We start from the raw sequence: 18,413 nt of genomic DNA, 5'->3' as shown, positions 1-18,413 counted from the left end.
GTTTTCTGCATTATTTATTTTCTTTTGTTTTTTGCTTTATTTTTTAATTCTTTTTGCTTTTAGTTTTAGAAAAATTATAAACTTTCTGTTAGTGCCATTAGTTTTCAAATTTGGAAACTCTTTTTTTGTTTTCTTTGTTGCTTTATTCATTTTATTTTGTTTCTACTTACAATAAAATACTTATTGTTGCTATTTTTAGTTTTTTCCAGTTTTTTTGTTTTGTTTTCTGCATTAATTATTTTCTTTTGGTTTTTTGCTTTATTTTTTAATTCTTTGAAATTTGTGTGAATAGTTAAATTGAATTCTTTGAAATTTGTGTGAATTTGAAGTTTGTGATTAACTTTACTAGTGCCATTAGTTTGGTGATTTCTTTTTTCTTTTAGGTCACAAAAAATAAAAACTTCTCTGTTAGTGAACATAGATGCACTTATAGAGAAAATTAAACATAAATTCATAATCAATTTCTATTTATAAATTTAGGTCCAATTTCCTCTATAGGTGCATCTATTTTCACTTTGAGAGGAGATCAACAACACAGGGAGGGACGGGCTTATAAACAGGTGTGGGCGCCCTTCGGTTGGCGAGGTGGGACTAAAAGCTGGGTGCAACGAGGGCCAACCCTTTAGTCCCGGTTGGTGGCATGAACCGGGACTAAAGGTAACCCTTTGGTCCCGGTTCATGCCACCAACGGGGACCAATAGTGGTGGGCCAGGAGCCAGGACCATTGGTCCCGGTTCGTCCCACCAACCGGGACCAAAAGGTCCGGACGAACCGGGACCAATGGCCCACGTGGCCCGGCCGGCCCCCTGGGCTCACGAACCGGGGCAAATAGCTCCATTGGTCCCGGTTCTGGATTGAACCGGGACTAATGGGCTAAACTGGCCTGGACGAAAGCCCCGTTTTCTACTAGTGAAGCAGCAGCAATGATCGATCGCTCGGGTTTAGTTAGCAGCAGCAGTGAAGGAATCGCTTGGGTTCAGTCAGTAGCGAATGAATCGCTCGGGTTCATTTAATAGCTAAGGGATCTGTCGCTCAGGTTTAGTAACATAGCTAGTGCAATGACTCGGGTTCATTAAGCGAACACCTCGCTCGGGTTTAGTTAGCAACGCCTCGCATACAAGCGTGTACGAGAGAAACACGCAAACCATAGTGCATCGCTCGGCCCTGACCACCCACCGTAACTGGGAACTCCCTGATATTTTCCGTGCCCTCAGTTCTACCATGCTTTTTCTGTCATGGACGACCCAAAGAATGTCATGCATGTGCGTCTCCGGCCTGCCCGGGGAAAAAAGCCCATTTTCTGTCATGATATTTTGTCATAGAAGTAGGAGCTCACCACATCTATGATGATACATGTTTTTGTCACAATTATAGTCACAGAAGTTCCATAAGCATGACAGAAAAGTTATCTTTCGGACCATAATGTCATGGATGTGCCTTTTCTTTATAGTGAGATGTGATGTGAGGTGCTCACGGGGGTAGGGTGTGCATTCATGCATTCACAGAGTTGAGTGTATGTGGGATTCTATGATTGTACTGTGTTCAAAAATAAATAATGGCAAAGGGAGGAGGCCGAACAAGTAGGAAAATTATGAAGGACATTGTTGGATGGACTTCATTTGACCGGATGCATTGTCCCTACCTTGAATCATGTAGGTCATTCTCAACTCCTAAACAATAATGTGGGTTACTCTGGTGGAAGGTAATGATAATCTTAGACCCCTAGTCACTGATTACTTTTGTAATCTCTTTTCGTCTAGCTCAGGAGGGATCGATACTTGTTATCTTCTGTGAAATCCCTTGTAACAAATAATATGAATGGCTATCTCATTTTTTCGTATACCCGAGAAGATGTGCGAAAGGCTCTTTTTCAGATTGGTGATATGAAGGCACCAAGGCTGGATGGTCTACATGGAATCTTTTTTGAAGATCTTGGTATATCATGGGTGATGAGCTTACAAAAGAGGTTTTGGAGGCTATAAATACAAGGAAGATACCTACGGGGTGGCATTCAACAAACATTGTTTTGATCCCTAATACATCTCAAACGTATCTACTTTTCCAAACACTTTTACTCTTGTTTTGGACTCTAATTTGCATGATTTGAATGGAACTAACCCATATTGATGTTGTTTTCAGTAGAACTACATTGGTGTTATTTTTGTGCAGAAATGAAAGTTCTCGGAATTGGCTGAAAATTTACGGAGATTTTTTCTAAAATAAATAAAAAATATTGGCGAAGAGATCTAGGGGAGGGGGCCCACCACAAAGCCACAAGCTCAGGTGGTGCGCCCCGGCGCACCACCTGAGCTTATGGGTCCCTCAAGCCTCTGTTTTCCCTACCTCCGGTCTTATAAGTTTCGTATCAAGAAAAAAATTAGAGAGAAAGTTTCATTGTGTTTTACTATACGGAGCCGTCGCCTCCTGTTCTTCATCGGGAGGGCCGATCTGGAGTACATTCGGGGCTCCGGAGGGCGATTCGTCGCCGTCATCATCATTAACCCTTCTTCATCGACAATTCCATGATGCTCACTTATGACCTGCAAGTGCATAGGGCTGTTATAGCACTTTCGTGATAAGTGAAGTGTCAAACCCACAAGGAGCAAATAGGAAGGAATTACAAACCCCGCAACTACACTATCACTTACGTAGTTACGTACACACCCAGACCGTAGTTAGGAAATAGCCTACTTTAGCAAGTTGCTAGGAACACAAACAAAAGGTAGCGTTTATCTAAACTACAAACAAGAAATAAAAGACAGAAAAGTAAAGATACTAAACTACGGGAAACATGCTTGAGTAGTAAACGTTCTCGAGGGAATCAGAGTCATCACCACAAGTATGGTGCTGACAACACATGATAAACACAGCTCTCTAATTGTATCACTAAGCCATTTGTATATGATCCGGCATGGGCGGAGCCAAATGAAGTACGCATCCCCGCTAAGGTTACACATAGACTTGTGCCACCACCGTGCTTCCCCACTCCGGTTATCACAATGATGATTAAGGGGAGTGAACTCCCTGTGGTCACGGCCTGAAGTTCTAGGGTTCTCCACTAATCCCTATTGCAATGATGGGGGACGAAGCAAGAATATGACTATCACCGCCTACCCTCCACAACTACCCTTCTCACCAACATAAATCACCTCAAGTCTATAAGTGGCTAATGTTGTGTGGGTGCCCTTCCCAACACCATGAGACAACCAACGCAATACATATACAGAGAATATTGGATCTCTTTATTCAACAAAGTACTAACCATGCAACGGTTCATCCAATTCCTCAAGAATTAACACAACTACTCAAACATCATAGAGGGAAAGAGCAAGTTACAAGCTGACATGAAGCTGGTGGAGGACAAGGGCATGGTGGCGCCAGTGATGATGATGGCGCGCCGACAGTGAAGGCCGGTGCACATGGTGGAGGCACCCCTTCTTCTTCCCCTTGGCTCGGATCTTCTCTTCTCTATGGAGGTGGTCTTGGAGCAACAATTGAGATGGATGACGACTGCGTGGATGAATGAATGTGAGCAAGAGGTGGCTAGGGTTGATGGTGCTTATATGAAGGCCTCCCGGTATCTCCTCTGTTGATGTGGTCATCCAAGGGCTCAAGATGAGCCTTATCTTCTGCCAATCCCTTCATTATGAGCCAAGGATCCCGTGGGAACAATTGGGGATGAAATCAGTCAAGAATCCCATCTGGAAGGGCAACTTTTGGAGCAATCTGCATGTCAAAAGACCGCTGAAATGATGGCAAGCGGTCGTTTCGAACACTGTCTTTCGTACTGTCTTTTTGTGTAATCTCTCTCTGGTAAAACGACCGGCATTTCTTCATACGAAATCGGATTTTGATGTTCTTGGGGTCGTTGGATTCTTATGAACGACGTTGATACATTTCTGGTCTTAAATAGTGATTTGGAGCACTTTAAAAATGACTTTCCTGACCTTCAAAATGGCTAAGTCTGACCCCTGGCTGACTCCGTATCAAACCCATCATTGCTCCTTTCATCGTGCTTGGTCCTAGGTTGCTCCAATACACCTATAGACACAAGAAAAAAAAGGAAAAGTAATAAAAACCAAATAAATACACAAATGTGCAATGATAATTGCAAAACCGGTAATCATGCATAATGGACATATATTTGGTTCAATGGGACATGATATATGAAGAGAACATGCAACCGATGAGCTCTAAAAATGCGTAAAATATAGAGCCATCATTCACCACCAGGAGTGAGTAATTCCTTCGTAGGCTTGCTGGACGGTGATGGAGTTGGATGAGATTTTGTCATCTAATCGAGTCAATTTGTGTAATCGAGTCAATTTGTTAGGGCTTGATCCCTAGTATTCACTATGTTCTGAGATTGATGTTGCTATGACTTTTCTATGCTTAATGTTTGTCACTAGGGCCCGAGTGACATGATTTCAGATATGTATCCTCTATGTTTTCATGAATATATTTGAGATGTTGATCCTATCTGCTAGTCATATGCACTTGTTATTGTTCTAATTCGTAGACCCCAAGGTGACAATAATTGGGATACTCTCCCAGGATAACTATAATTCAAGGAGTTCATGTATTCACTATGTGTAATGCTTTGTCCCGGTTCTCTATTAAAAGGAGGCCTTTAATATCCCTTAGATTTCCTTATGGACCCCGCAGCCACGGGAGGGTAGGACAAAAGATGTCACGCAAGTTCTTATTATAAGCACGTATATATGACTATATGCAGAATACATGCCTACATTGCATTGATGAATAGGAGCTATTGTATATCACTCTAGGTTGTGACTTTTACATGGTGAATGTCATCCACACAAATATCCATCATTGACCCAATGCATATGCTTTGCTCATATTGTCTTTGCTAAGTTACTATTGTTGCTGCTATTGATACAATCACTACAAAACTGCTACTGTTGCTACTGTTGCCGCTACTATCAAGACTATAAAACTATTGTGCTACTAAATACTTTGCTGCAGAGAAACAAGTTTCCAAGTGTGGTTAGTTTGACAACTCCACTACTAAGGCATATAAATATTCTTTGGCTCCCCTTATGTCAAATCAATAAATTGGGTCAAATACTACCCTCGAAGACTATCATGATCCCCTATGCTTGTGGGTTATCAATCCCCAAGGTGGATAGTCCAGAGGTAATAACACGATACATACCTATTAGTCCCTGTAATGTGGTTTATAAAATTATCTCAAAGATGATTGCTAACAGACTCAAGAGAATTCTCCCAGAGATTATTTCTCCTATGCAGAGTGCCTTTGTACCAGGAAGGTTGATCACTGATAACGTGTTGGTGGCGTATGAATGCTTTTGCACTATAAAAAGGAAAACACATGGGTCTTCTAGTTATTGTGCAGTTAAGCTAGATATGAATAAAGCCTATGATAGAGTTGAATGGAGCTTTTTGGAGAGATTGACGTTAAAGATGGGATTTCATGAACAGTAGGTCCGGCTAATAATGGAGTGTGTATCTTCTATTAGTTACTGGGTCTGTTTTAATGACTAGACTGATGAGTTTACACCCACCGAGGGGCTCAGGCGGGGGGGGGGGGCTCTTTCCCTTACCTCTTTTTGCTATGTTCAGAAGGTCTATCTAGTATGCTTGCTCATGAAGAGGAGATTGGGAACCTTGAAGGTATTAAAGTTTGTAGGAGTGCGCCTACTATTTCACATTTCCTCGTTGCAGATGACTCCCTAATTCTTATGAAGGCAAACATGCAATGTGCAAACACCTTGAAGAGGATCTAGGACACTTATTGTGGTAGCTCAGGACAAATGGTGAGTAATGCGAAATCCAGCATTTTCTTGAGTCCTAATACTCCAGATGGTGTACAGGAGGAGGTGTGTGGGGAACTACATATTGTCACGGAAGCCCCGTTAGACAAATATTTGGGGCTCCATACTATGGTAGGGGTGGATAGAAGCGATTGTCTCCAACACCTTATTGACCGTGTGTGTCAGTGCCTCAAAGGTTGGAAGGAGAGAAAATTCTCTCAATGTAGGGTAAAGAAATTTTGCTGAAATCAATAGCTCAAGCAATACCTTCATATGTGATGTCAGTATCTAAACTGCCCAAAGGAATCTGCAAAACAATCACTGATGAGATGGCTGGATTTTGGTGGGGTGATAATGAGGAGAAGAAGATGCATTAGTTTGCATGGTTGAAATTGTGTGTACCGAAGAAGAAAGGGGGCTTGGGTTTTAGAGACCTTCACAGTTTTTAACCTTGCTATGTTAGCAAAACAGTGTTTGGCGACTAATCCAGAATCCGGACTCCTTATGTGCATGTGTTTTAACTGCAAAATATTATCCAAATGGTAACATTTTGAAGGCTGGACCAAAGAAGGGTTCTTCATACACTTGGCAAAGCATTGTTGTGGGCATCCAAACTTTTCAACGGGGTTGTATCTGCCGTGTGGGACTGGGAGCACAAATTGATATTAGGCAAGACCCATGAATTCCATCAAGCCCTTCACGGAAGGTAATTACCCGAAGAGGTGCAACTATGCTCAGATATGTGGAGGAACTCATAGATTCACATAATGGCACACGGGATGAAGTGTTGATTCGAGATGTTTTTTCTCTGGTGGATGCTTATAGGATCCTCCAAATCCCTTTAAATGTTCAGCTTGTGGAAGATTTTATAGCTTGGAATTATATGCGATCGGGGTCCGATCAGCCTACCACGAAGAGTTTGAACACCAGTTTGGCCAACGCCTTGTTTGAACAGATGGACAAGGAAACATAAACACTAATACAAATTGGAAGGAAATTTGGAACCTCAAAATCCCAGGTAAGTTCAAATATTTTGTGTGGAAGGCGCTAAATGGATCACTTCCTTGCTATGGAATTCTTGCAAATAGACACATACCACTGGTCCCTTAATGCATGTTCTGTGCATGTTCTGTGCGACTGGAGTTGAAGACATCCAGCATTATCTCTTTACATGTAAGAGGGCAAAGGAAGTTTGGACAACTTTATGGGTGCAGAACATTGTCGCGGAAGCGGTAAGGCAGGACCGATCAGGCTCTATTACTGTTGAGATCCTGAGCAAGATAAACTCGGTCACGGATGGACTGCCGACCACAGAACTTATGATGGTAGCAGCCTGGTACCTATGGTGGCAACGTCGTCAACATACCAAAGGCGAGCCAACTCAGAACCCCGAAAGAGCCGTGATTTCAATAGAAGTTCTAGCAACAAATTATACTCGAAGTTATATGACGGATCATCCTACAAGAAGCCATGCTTATATGTGGAAGAGGCCGACTAGGGGTGTGGTCAAAATCAATGTTGATGCTGCTTTCCGAGTTGAAACTCTCCGGTACAACAGGCTCTATTGTCCGTGATGGAAGAGGAAACTTCATTGTTGAGGCAACATGATTCGTTCCTCGGGTGACCAGCGTTGACTCAGCAGAGATGACAGCGATCCGGAATGGATTATATCTAGTAGGGAGGATCGGATGTAACAAAATGATTATTGAGTCGGATTGTAGTTTTGTGGTGGAAGCAGCGCAACAACCAGAAACGTATGTGGGCTCAGCTATCCGGAATGGATTATATCTAGCATGGAGGATCGGATGTAACAAAGTGATCATTGAGTCACATTGTAACTTTGTGGTGGAAACAGTGCAATAACCAGAAACGTATGTGGGCTCAGATGTTGCAATGGTACTTGAATGCAAACATTTAGGGCTGGACTTTGTGAGTGTCTGATATACACGGTGTCGCCATGAAGCAAATGAAGTGGCTCACAACCTAGCGAAAAACACATTTAGTGAAAAATCTTCTATGTTTTGGGAATCTATAATCCCTGATTTTATTTTATTTCTCACTATATTGTAAACGATATGTCTATTATCTGAGGAATAAAATATGTTGCTTTAAAAAAAATGTAGGTTGCTCTTAATAAAAGAGAAAGGAAAAAGGAAACTATGGGTCCCGTTCCGTGTTCTAGCATCCACGAACGATGGCCATTGAGGGCGCCGATCACCTCTCACGACTGAAAAGGATTCCATAGAACAACGTGCTGGTACACAGTACACTACCAGTTTCCTCACAAGTTCATGAAATTAATACAACAATAACAAGGCGATAAGCCTCCCAATTGGCATGAAACAACATCAATTCATCTACTGAAACACGGGAGCACAGCAGATAGAAGCTACACACTAATAATAATAAGGCTACTCCAGGGACCTCGCACCGCAAAGATGGTGCAGAACTCATGTGGAACATGGAGCTGCTGCTGCTGCTTAGGTTCTAGTATCCGAGGTCGATGGTTAAAACACTTTCCTCTTCAGTCGGTTCTCCGAACGCGGGGTGCTGCCCATGTCACGCTGTTCGTCTGGGCTCAAATCAGCGTCGCTGTCATCATCCGGGTCCTCCAAACCGAGGTTCAAGTTCAGCTCGGTGCTGCCGCCTTTTCTGGTAGGGTTCTGTGGCACACCCGAAACCTGAAAGAGGGTACAGAGACACGTATAAGACCTGTAGTGACAACCAGGAAAACAGAAACTGATGTTGGGCGAGTACAAAAATTTTAATGGGGTCCTTTCCCAGTTACTTGGCACAAGGGAAAATGAGCTTAGCACAATAGATGTAACAAATGAACGCAAACATATCGCTGAACTTTACAAATAAAATGATTGAAAAACTACTACTTGTACTTGATGTATCAATTCTGTTTATTCAGCTATATCCATTTTCCAAATGAAAGCCCAGCAAACCCAAAATACGTACATGAAACTTTTTTTTTTTTAGAAAAGGAGGATGACCCCCCGGCCTCTGCATTTGGGAGATGCATACGGCCACTTTATTGATTATTCTCGAGGACCTTACAAAGTATTACAACAATGTGCCTGAATCCACCATCTTGGCAACACATGCCGCTACTCCTATCCAAAATGATGAAGGGGTGCTAGCTGGGCCACTACCTAAACCACTCACCTAAGCCTAACATCAAAAGCCGGAAGCCGAAACATATTCGGAAGCCCCAGCCGAGCCACATATCGGGTCTGGGGCACAATCCGGTCAGACGCACTCGTGTGTCGTCGCCGCCATCTTCCACAGGTCCGTCTTCAGATCATATTGAGGCTTCTACCTTGTCTGCCACTCTGCCATCGACGTCACCATGACGCCAGACAGCAACCTCCTCCTGCGCGAGTCCATCTCCGTGCATCGGACGCCGAGCCTCCACAGCGCCATGCCGCCGATATCCGCCGCCATCGATGTGTGAGATGAAGCACCGCTCCACCATCCCCCCAGCCAGCACTTCAAAACGATGCCCCCGGGAGGGAAAGCGATAAAACGCCATCATCGTCCGATCCGGAAGACCCAGATGTAGGGTTTCCCCCGGAGCATCCCGAGCCTGATGACGCAAACGGCAACGACGATGCCTCGACAAGGGAACGACATCTAAGACGCCGCCATCGTCCGCCATGACCGTAGTCGGCGCGATTTTCATCGGCAGTTGCTCCACCAGACGTGCGCCGCCGACGTCGCTGGTCCCTTCAACCGGAGCAAACTCCAAAACAATGCCCTAAAGAGGGATTACGACGCAAAAGCGCCGCCATCGCTCGATCCAAAGGAGATCTAGGGTTTCCCCCGTAGTTGCCCGCGCTGTCAAGGGCCAGACAAGGGTAGAATCCCGCGGATCTGCCCAGCTGCCGACGAGTCGCACCCACCACCGTGCCGCCGGCCAACCAGCGATCAATCCGGCCGCGCCGCCGCGAACCGATCCGGTCACGCCGCCGCCGTCCCTGGTGGCCGCAACGCACCAGATCGCAAGGCCTCCTGCCGTGGGGAATCGACGTCGCCGAGGCGCCGCCACCACCCGCCGTGGCGACCGGCCCGCAGCCACGCTCCGGCCCGGCGGCGCCGGCCCGCGCCAGCCCCACCCGAGCGAGAGGGCCCGAGTCCCCGCCGCCGCCGGCGACAGCTAGGCTTCGCCTGGCCGCGCCCTTGGGCGGCGGCGAGGGAGGAGGAGGAGTGGGGGAGGTTCGGCGGCGATGGGATCTGGGGCCTCCCGGTCGCCCACGCGGGGGGCGGCTTGAACTTGTCCATTATTTTGGCTCTGTCGGGTGAATTTCCTTATACCATTTGTTTACCATCAGATGACGAATCTTTATCATTAGCCTTATCCTCGAACTGGAAGTTACATTGTTAGAAGTGCCGTAACTAAATTCAAATAGACAGTCACTACTGGCAATATTTTCAGTGCACACATACTTCTACACAAATTGATTGCATCCACCAGTTCTAAGTCTCTCTGTAAAGCAAACCTGAAGCTCAACACACTGTCGACTGTAGGAACAAAGTAAAAGAGCACCAAGACCTATGAAAGAAATAGTTGCATCCACAAGAGCCTATCATATATGTACACAACAATTGTAAACATACACGTCCATTTTAAACCCTAGACTATGGTGTTAAACCCTGAATTATGAAATTGTCCATATTAAACCCTGAACTTTCTAAAACCATTCACTTGAAACCTACCTCGGTTTTGGATAGTGGTTGTGCATTTCAGGGTCTTCACAAAAACTGTTCTTTTTTTGTAGAAGTAGGACCCTTCCCCAGACCCTGCGCAAGCGGGAGCTACATGCACTGGGGCTGCCCTTTTAGGAAATGTTAAGAAATTCAGAGTTTAAAATAGATAGTTTTTGAAAGTTCAGGGTTTAATATAGATGGTACGGTATCATAGTTTAACCCTTTAGGACTCAAATCAAACCAAGCACAATAGTTCAGGATTCAGATGGACTTTCTTTCAAAAGCATATCTGAATACAGGTGAAAGATGACAATAAAAATAAGAACACTAGGTAATCAATCAATGACCCCATATTCGGTGTTTAACCATCAGTGCAACCACTAAATTGACTAATTTAGGAGTGTCACCAATACTCAAATCCTAACCACAAGGCTAAATCTTGAGCCTTGAGGCAGAAGCAGAGGCACAACCGCCCAAACAATCACTCAGAAATCTCCACAATTGTTGAACCAGGACGCTCTCCTTGAACGAGTTGTACTGAAGAATTGCAAGGCCTGCTATTGTCCTTTTTTGCCTGGACATAGCCTACTACCCTCATCAACTGAGTCTGAAATTCCCACCATGCACTGATTACGCTACAAAACCCTAGCACAACCCAAGCTGAAGTAGAAGGCCAACCCCAAATCCTACATTTCCGGCATCCAGACCCTAGTTGCTGACGCTAGTGCCAAAATCATCCAAGAAGAGCCCGTATGGTCTCCTATCCCCTCCTACATTGTGCCTAAAACTATGACCTGGGAGAAGCCAAGAAGGCAAGAACGGCCAAATGTCCGACCTCCGAAGCAGATCGAACCTACCAGAGCGCAATAAAGCAACCGAACAATCGCCAAGACCTAATCTTTGAAGCCAAGAAGCCTCACCGGAACGTATCGCCGTCTGGTGGCCGCCGAGGCGACCTCCTTGCCGTTACCGTCGCCGGCGCCACTCACCGGCGCCCACTTGAGCAGCACCACCTTGTTACCCCTGGGGCACCCAATGGGGCCCATACCGGCGGAGGCGGACCCCGCGCCGCCGCCGGCGAGAGGGACCCACGCCTTGCGCCACTTCCTGACGGGCCCGCTGAAGGAGGCGTTGCTGCTGCCGACGGGGCCATATCGCGTGGAGGAGCGGCTCAGCCGGGCACCCACGGTGTCCATTTTACTGGGGCGAGCGGCGGCAGCGGCGACTTCGGTTCTCCTCCGGCTAGGTGGGTAGGGAGTAGGGTGCAGGGGAGGGCTTGGTGCTGTGTTCCTTCCACCTTTGTGGATGATGCGAACTCTCGAAGTTCGGAGTATTTTGTTTCTTCTCCTTTTGTTCTACGGAATAGTACACCACTATTTTACGAAAGTGCTATCGTGAGCTCGAGTTCACACGCACCCTTACACACGAAAAATATATTTAAAATGTTCAAAAAAATCTAATTTTTTTTAGCAACAAACATTGATGTTTTCTCTACATGCGTGCAAAATTTCATGACAAAATGACATTCATGCATGTCTCGGCAAAAAAAAAAAATCGATGCTCCAAAATGCTTCCAAAAACAGTTTTTTTGGACCATGATTTTGTTTTTTTGCCGAGACCTCCACAAATGTCATTTCACCGTGAAATTGGCACGCACGTAGAAAAAACATCAAAATTTCTTGACAAAAAAATTCAGATTTAAAATTTACTATTTTTTTGAATTTTACTGTTCATTCGGAGTCACCGGTGCTCGGGATCACATGCTCCATGTCCACTATTTTAGGGCATCTTTGATTTGTTGTTTTAAAAGATCTCGTATGCGCACGAGTACGTATTGTATTTATAAAGAAGAGGACGGGGTAAAGGGCCCATTCACACTGAAGTTTACAAGCAGGGGCGTGTTTTCCCTACCTTAGCCGCCGCCAGGAACTAGGCGACTAGGGAGGCGGATCTTTTTCCACTGATCTCCACCGGCCAGGGCGCTGGCCCCCTCTCCCTTCGGCTGTTGCTCCGGCGGCGGGAGGGAGGGGACCCCGTTCCTCCACTCTGTAGTTAGGGTTTGGATTTATAGGTCGAGATGCGCATTTGGGGTGGTGGGAGCGGCGCCCACGTGAATAAATCTGCCTCAACTTCACTCCCACACTGGCAGTGCTCATCATGGCGGTGTCTCGGAGTTGATGGCATCATGTGTTTGCCGATCCTTCGAATCGGCGACATTAGGGTTCATGGATGGTGTCTGCGAGGCGGCGGCGGTGACTCCATTAGGTGTGTCTCTCCTTCTGCTCTGTCCCCGTTGTTGTGGCGTTGTCTTCGATGTCATGGTGGAGCAGAGAGGTTTTGTCATTCAGGAGTACGCGCAAACGGTTTTCTACGCAAGTGACAGCTGGAGGATGCTGCATCTTGTGCTGGGTTTGTGGTTGGAGGCTGCCAGTTCTGATTTCCTCCCCCAACGTCATAGTCATGCGGGGGTGTCAGTTCTGGAATTTGATGGCGTGTCCGGGGACATTGTTGCCTCGGTCTGATTCTTTCAACGGCAATGGTTTTGCTTAAAGCAAACTACTTTGGAGGTTCGTAAAGCTGCTAGTCAGCGATGGACCGCGTCGAGCTCAGGTGAAGAGGTGGTATGTCTCCTTTTCCTTGGTGAAGCGGGATAGGCGCTGGTTTTTTGCATAGGATTATCCTATTTTGCAGTCATGTAGTGTCGAAGTTTACGTGGCTTGTAACTAATCTTTATTTTATTAATGAGACACGTATTATCATGCAAAAATACATTGAAGTTTACAAATTACATAAACTCAACTCCACCTGAAACACGGAACAAACCTATGGGTAACTCCTCACTCTAGCTCACTCCACCCGTGCTCCAAGGAAGGTACTTACATCTCCCTTAAGCAACTCTGCTCACTTCCATTCTCTACCCTCGCTCTCTGCTCTAGCATCCTACGTGTTCATCGGTTGATCTTTTTAAAAAGATTGACCTGGCCGCGAGCCGTCAAATCTGGCGCATCAAACGGCCGAGCACGCCTCCATCATTACAACACAAATCTTGTTATAGATTTATTTTTCTACAACATAGGTTTTATTGTAGTTTTTTTTGTAACAGAGATGATGTTGCAAAAGCTTGTCTAAGCTGCCATCATTGACCACCATCTTTTGCAACAACAATAAAAACATCCTTGTTGCAAATAAATTATCCACTGGTTGCCATGGTCATGGACAAGCTCGCTTGGGCCGGCCCCTTCTTGCCACGAACAGTGGTGCTTGCACACAGGTCGCCACATCAGTAGGGAGGGCTCCATGGGTGTCAGCAACGCCAACAAAGATGTCACGCACCACTGGAGCTAGGACCGGGTTGCGTGAGTCGGCGTTGACAATCCCAATCTAGATGCAGAGGATATAGGTGTGCAACACCGATGTGTGTGGTGGGGCCGCCAGCTGCCAGCACCTCGTCTGATTTGCAACAGGGGAGGAGAGACGCGAGAGGGAGAGGAGAGTCAAGAGGACGATGTTGCGGTTGGGGTGTTGTTTCAGGAATCGGGAAAGGTGAAGACGTGAGTGTTGCGTAGGGAAGGCGGTGGACGCAGAATCTCTTTTCAGCCGTTTGACAGTGAGAGTTTTCCTTCAAAGAAACATGGATAAAAATACAAAAACATGACAAGAACCACAAGTGCAAAACAAAGAATTATGAAAAACACACAGCAGAATTGGATGTTTGATTCACATGAATAAGTACCCTACAAAACATGATGTTTGATTAATACATAAATAAAGAGAACCAACCAGTGGTTGGATGATTAGAGCGACCCCAACAGCTCCGCTATCTCTAAAATAACCATTGTTTACAGGAAGTTGGGGGGAAAGCTCTCAAACACATCCCCTAAATCTACCATAACTTTAAGGGATCCCGTAGATTAGCCTCAATCTTCCTGCGGGTTTACGGGAAGATGAATTTTGGTGGGCTAGTAACTGCTTGGAACTTCACCGTAGCCCGCGCCAGAACCTTGCTGGAATGCCACCGCCCGCACCGCCCCTCGTCGGCAGCCACCACACCACCTCGTGTTGGCGGCCACCACACTGCCTCGCGCCGACGGCCACTGCACAACCTCGTGCTACCCACGCCAACTGTTGTCACATGTGTCACTGACTGGTGGGTCCTAGGCCATTATCTAGGGGGAAGAAGTTTACACTGACAAAAGTAGCTCTCGGACAACTTCCGCTAAATTTTATGGTCATACAAAAAAATCAATTTTACAGCAAGGTATTTAAGGGAGTTGTTGGAGTTGCTCTTAGGAGGGTAGTGATACCACAACCCATCAGAGATAAAACTCATATTTGATGCTTTGATGTCTCACTAATGGTGGTTATTCTCTCATTGGAGACGATGTTTGCATCGATGGTGAGGCCCGTGATGATTTCGTTAATCTTCAAGATCCACAACTTCGAGCCAGTATTCAGTAATTGTTGTGCGAGGCTCTTAGGAGGTGTCGTTGGGGCAACAGTCAGCATGGCGCCAAAGTTGCATGAGGTCCTGCAGAATAATGAAAGTCAAGTTCACCCTAAAGAGTTTGATGTGCAACTATTTAAGGAGTTGTTGCGAGTCACTTACAATGTGCTTGCCTACTTGTTCTAAGGTTTTCGGACGTCAGGCAGTAGTTTGCTAGCCTTGGTTGGTGGGGTTGCTGCTTGGGAGGAAGATGAGGCGGCCGAGTTGGTCGCCTGGCCTTGGCGCACCTTCTGACGCTTTTTTTGCCGTGAGTCCTCAGACGGGTCCTCCCCAGCGGTGCCAACGGCCGAGGTCCCCACATCCGTGGATCGCTTACGAAGCTCATGGCCGCTCAGATCAACCTAATCAGTCTCACTTGAAAGGATCGATATGGTTGACTAGAGGGACAGATGAATAGGCAACTTCCAATTTTAATTTTTCTTAACAAAATAGGTTTAGCAACAAAAAGGTTGTCTAGATGTGCAACTAGGTGAAAAGCCTATATGATGCTAGCAACAACAACAACAACAGAAGTAAGCAACCAAGAGATACAATACTAGTAAAGCTTGCACAAGTAAAGGTAAGAAGTAACTACAAGTGAGCCGATGGAGACGAGGATGTGTTACTGAAGTTCCTTCCCTTTGAGGGGAAGTACGTCTCCATTGGAGCGGTGTTGAGGCACAATGCTCCCCAAGAAGCCACTAGGGCCATCGTAATGTCCTCACACCATTGCACAATGCAAGATGCCGTGATTTCACTAGTGGTGCCCTTGAAGGCAGCAACCGGACCTTTACAAACAAGGTTGGGGCTATCTCCACAACCGAATTGGAGGCTCCTAGCACCACTACGAAGCTTCACCATAATGTAATGTGGCTCCAAGGTGACCTCAACCGTCTAGGGTGCTCAAACACCCAAGAGTAACAAGATCCGCAAAGGATTAGTGGGGGGGGGGAATCAAATTTCTCTTGGTGGAAGTGTAGATCGGGGCCTTCTCAACCAATCCCTAGAAAATCAACAAGTTTGATTGGCTAGGGAGAGAGATCGGGCGAAAATAAGCTTTTGGAGCAACAATGGAGTTTGGGGAGGAAGAGGTGGTTGATACGTCTCCAACGTACCTATAATTTATGAAGTATTCATGTTGTTATATTATCATTCTTGGATGTTTTACAATCATTTTATAGCAAGTTTATATCATTTTTGGGACTAACCTATTAACCCAGTGCCCAGTGCCAGTTGTTGTTTTTTGCTTGTTTTTTACATCGTAGGAAATCAATATGAAACGGAGTCCAAACACCGCGGAACTTTTAGTGGATTTTTTATGGACCAGAAGACATCCAATGGGCCAGAGCAGGACCTGGGGGTGCCCCAAGGGGGCACAACCCACTAGGGCGTGCCTGGGTCCCCAGGCGCGCCCCGGTGGGTTGTGCCCACCTCGGTGTCCTCCCACACCCCCTCTTCGCCCTATAAATCATCAAATATTCCAAAACCCTCGCAAAGACCCTAGATCAGAAGTTCTGCCGCCGTAAGCCTCTATAGCCATGAGAAACTAATCTAGACCCCATTCCGACACCCTGCCGGAGGGGGCAATCATCACCGGTGGCCATCTTCATCATCCCGGCGGCCACCATTATGAGGAGGGAGTAGTCCACCCTCGAGGCTGGGGGTTTGTACCAGTAGCTATGTGTTTAATCTCTCTCTCTCTCTCTTTCTCTCTCTCTCTCTCTCTCTCGTGTTCTTGAGATGTCACGATCTTGATGTATCGCGGGCTTTGTTAATATAGTTGGATCATATGGTGTTTTCCCCTCTCTATCTTGTTGTGATGAATTGAGTTTCCCTTTGAGATTTTGTTTTATCAGATTGAATACTTTTATGGATTTGAGGACACTTGATATATGTCTTGCATATGAATACCCGTGGTGACAATGGGGTATTATTTTGATTCACTTGATATATGTTTTGGCACTCAACTCGTAGATTCCTGAGGTGATATTGGGGTAATCTATGCATAGGGGTTGATGCACGTTCTTTTGTTTGTTTCTCCAGTAGAAATCTTGGGGCATTTTTGTGGTTCTTTGTGTTGGATTGAGTACTATGAATCTGAAATTATTTGGTGTTATAGTATGAACTCTTGGATAGATCGATCGGAAAGAATAGCTTCGAGGTGGTTTTGTACCCTAAAAATGATTTCTTCTTATGTTCTCCGCTAGATAGGAACTTTGGAGCGATTCTTCATTGCACGTTGAGGGATGGTTATGTGATCCAATTATATTAGCATTGTTGAGAGATTGCACTAGCAAAAGTACAGACACTGGGCCTCATTTTCAAGCATTACAATACCGTTCGTGCTCCTTTTATTAGTTGCTACCTTGCTATTTTTATTGTTCTTATTACATAAATCAATATCTACTATCCATATTACACTTGTATCACCATCTCTTCACCGAACTAGTGCACCTATACAATTTGCCATTGTATTTGGTGTGTTGGGGACACAAGAGACTTTTTATTATTTGGTTGCAGGGTTGTTTGAGAGAGACCATCTTCATCCTACGCCTCCCAAGGATTGATAAACCTTAGGTCATCCACTTGAGGGAAAATTGCTACTGTCCTACAAAACTCTGCGATTGGAGGCCCAACACGTGTTTACAAGAATAAAGTTGCATAGTAGACATCAAGATCTTTCCTGGCGCCGTTGCCGGGGAGGTGAGTGCATGAAGGTATACCTTTAGATCTTGCAATTGAATCTTTTAGTTTCTTGTTTTATCACTAGTTTGGTTTATAAAACAAAACTACAAAAAATGGAATTGAGGTGGCATCATATTATTCATCTTTATAATGTATTCCGTGAAAATGATGGAAAGGAAAATTGTGCTCAATTGATAGAAGAATAATTCTATAAAATGTTTGACAAAGCATCTTTGAATGAAGAGCATGATTGCAATGTTGCTAGTATAAATTCTTTGAATGTCCGTGATGCTAATGATATGCAAGATTTTTTTTCAAAACTATGTTACTTTTTGTAGCAATTTCGGAAACTATAGCGTAGAATGAAAAAAAAACCAAAACTAATAGCCCGTCAGCCAATCTTTGGCCGAAGTAGTACTTTTCGGTCACAACTAGGCTGAAATAGTACTTTTCGGCCATAGCTAGGCCGAAGTAGTACTTTTCGGCCACACTTAGGCCGAAGTAGTACTTTTCGGCCACACTTAGACCGAAATAGACTTTTTGGTCAAGTCTAGGCCGAAAAGTCACTTTTTGGTCAACCCTAGGCCGAAGTTGCATGGCTCATGCTGAATTGTATTTTGTGGCCACCCGTTTCCCGCCCACCCCTTCCCGCCACCCGTTTCCCGCCAACCCCTTCCCGTCATATGTTTCCGCCACCCGTTTCTCGCCAACCCCTCCCCGCCAATCCCTTCCCACCT

At 45.4% G+C, this 18,413-nt stretch overlaps 1 protein-coding gene across 1 annotated transcript; it reads right to left on the bottom strand.

The window, feature by feature from the left end:
- Nucleotides 1-8,014: 8,014 nt before the first annotated feature.
- Nucleotides 8,015-11,839, bottom strand: LOC119308754. Its single transcript, XM_037584896.1, has 2 exons — nucleotides 11,429-11,839; nucleotides 8,015-8,476 (listed from the first exon to the last, which is right to left on the bottom strand). Exons 1-2 carry the CDS (start codon nucleotides 11,702-11,704, stop codon nucleotides 8,303-8,305), a joined length of 450 nt encoding a protein of 149 aa, XP_037440793.1. The 5' UTR covers nucleotides 11,705-11,839; the 3' UTR covers nucleotides 8,015-8,302.
- Nucleotides 11,840-18,413: the final 6,574 nt, after the last annotated feature.

Source organism: Triticum dicoccoides, chromosome 5B (genome assembly GCF_002162155.2).
Source record: "Triticum dicoccoides isolate Atlit2015 ecotype Zavitan chromosome 5B, WEW_v2.0, whole genome shotgun sequence".
Taxonomy (NCBI): Eukaryota; Viridiplantae; Streptophyta; class Magnoliopsida; order Poales; family Poaceae; genus Triticum; species Triticum dicoccoides.
This window is presented reverse-complemented; position numbering and strand designations above follow the sequence as displayed.